Below are 590 nucleotides of genomic sequence, written 5' to 3'. Positions count from 1 at the left end.
TTAGACTCTTGGCACTCTTAGGTGAGCAGACTTAGTCAGCCTGTGTTGCCCTAACAGACTGAGGACATGCCCTCTGAACCATAGAAGGTTGCCCAAGCAAGTACAATGCTGCATGGATGGACCACAAGCTGTTCATTGTGCATCCTGCGCCTGCCAAAGTGCAAGCCTTTGTACTTTGGCTTGGCAGCACCCTTGCTCCCCTTCTCCTTCCTCTTCTCTTTCTTCTTTGCCAGCCTGGCACCAACCAGTAGCATTTCCCCATCATCTGGGAACTGCACCTGCAGTTGCACCTGCTTGTCCTGTGCCTCCTCCTGCTCCTTGTCCTCCTCCTTCTCCTTGTCCTCCTCCTCAGCTGGTCTTGGCTGATAGCGGCTGCAGCTGATCTCATTGTGTTGGTATGCCTCGCGTCAATGCTATTGGAGCAAGGCATACAAATTGCCAGCAGCACAGTATGCTGTCTCTTGTGTGGGGTGCTCTTCCAGATCACAGGTCTGCATGTCTAGTCATGTAGGAGCATTGCAGCCTGGGAAGATGCAGACATATTCAAGATGGGCATGAGGAATGCAGAAGCAGGTGCATGTTAGGGCAAA

The 590-nt window shown here is 52.2% G+C and overlaps 1 protein-coding gene across 1 annotated transcript; it reads right to left on the bottom strand.

Moving 5' to 3' along the window:
- Positions 1-50: 50 nt before the first annotated feature.
- On the bottom strand, positions 51-497 carry DACRYDRAFT_106094 (uncharacterized protein; the record flags this gene model as incomplete). Its single annotated transcript, XM_040768198.1, has 2 exons — positions 51-372; positions 433-497. 2 exons carry the CDS (start codon positions 495-497, stop codon positions 51-53), a joined length of 387 nt encoding a protein of 128 aa, XP_040630828.1.
- Between the last annotated feature and the right edge of the window lie 93 nt (positions 498-590).

Source organism: Dacryopinax primogenitus (assembly GCF_000292625.1).
Source record: "Dacryopinax primogenitus strain DJM-731 SS1 chromosome Unknown DACRYscaffold_5, whole genome shotgun sequence".
Classification (NCBI taxonomy): Eukaryota; Fungi; Basidiomycota; class Dacrymycetes; order Dacrymycetales; family Dacrymycetaceae; genus Dacryopinax; species Dacryopinax primogenitus.
Note: the sequence above shows the minus strand (reverse complement) of the source record. Positions and strands in the feature narration are given on the sequence as shown.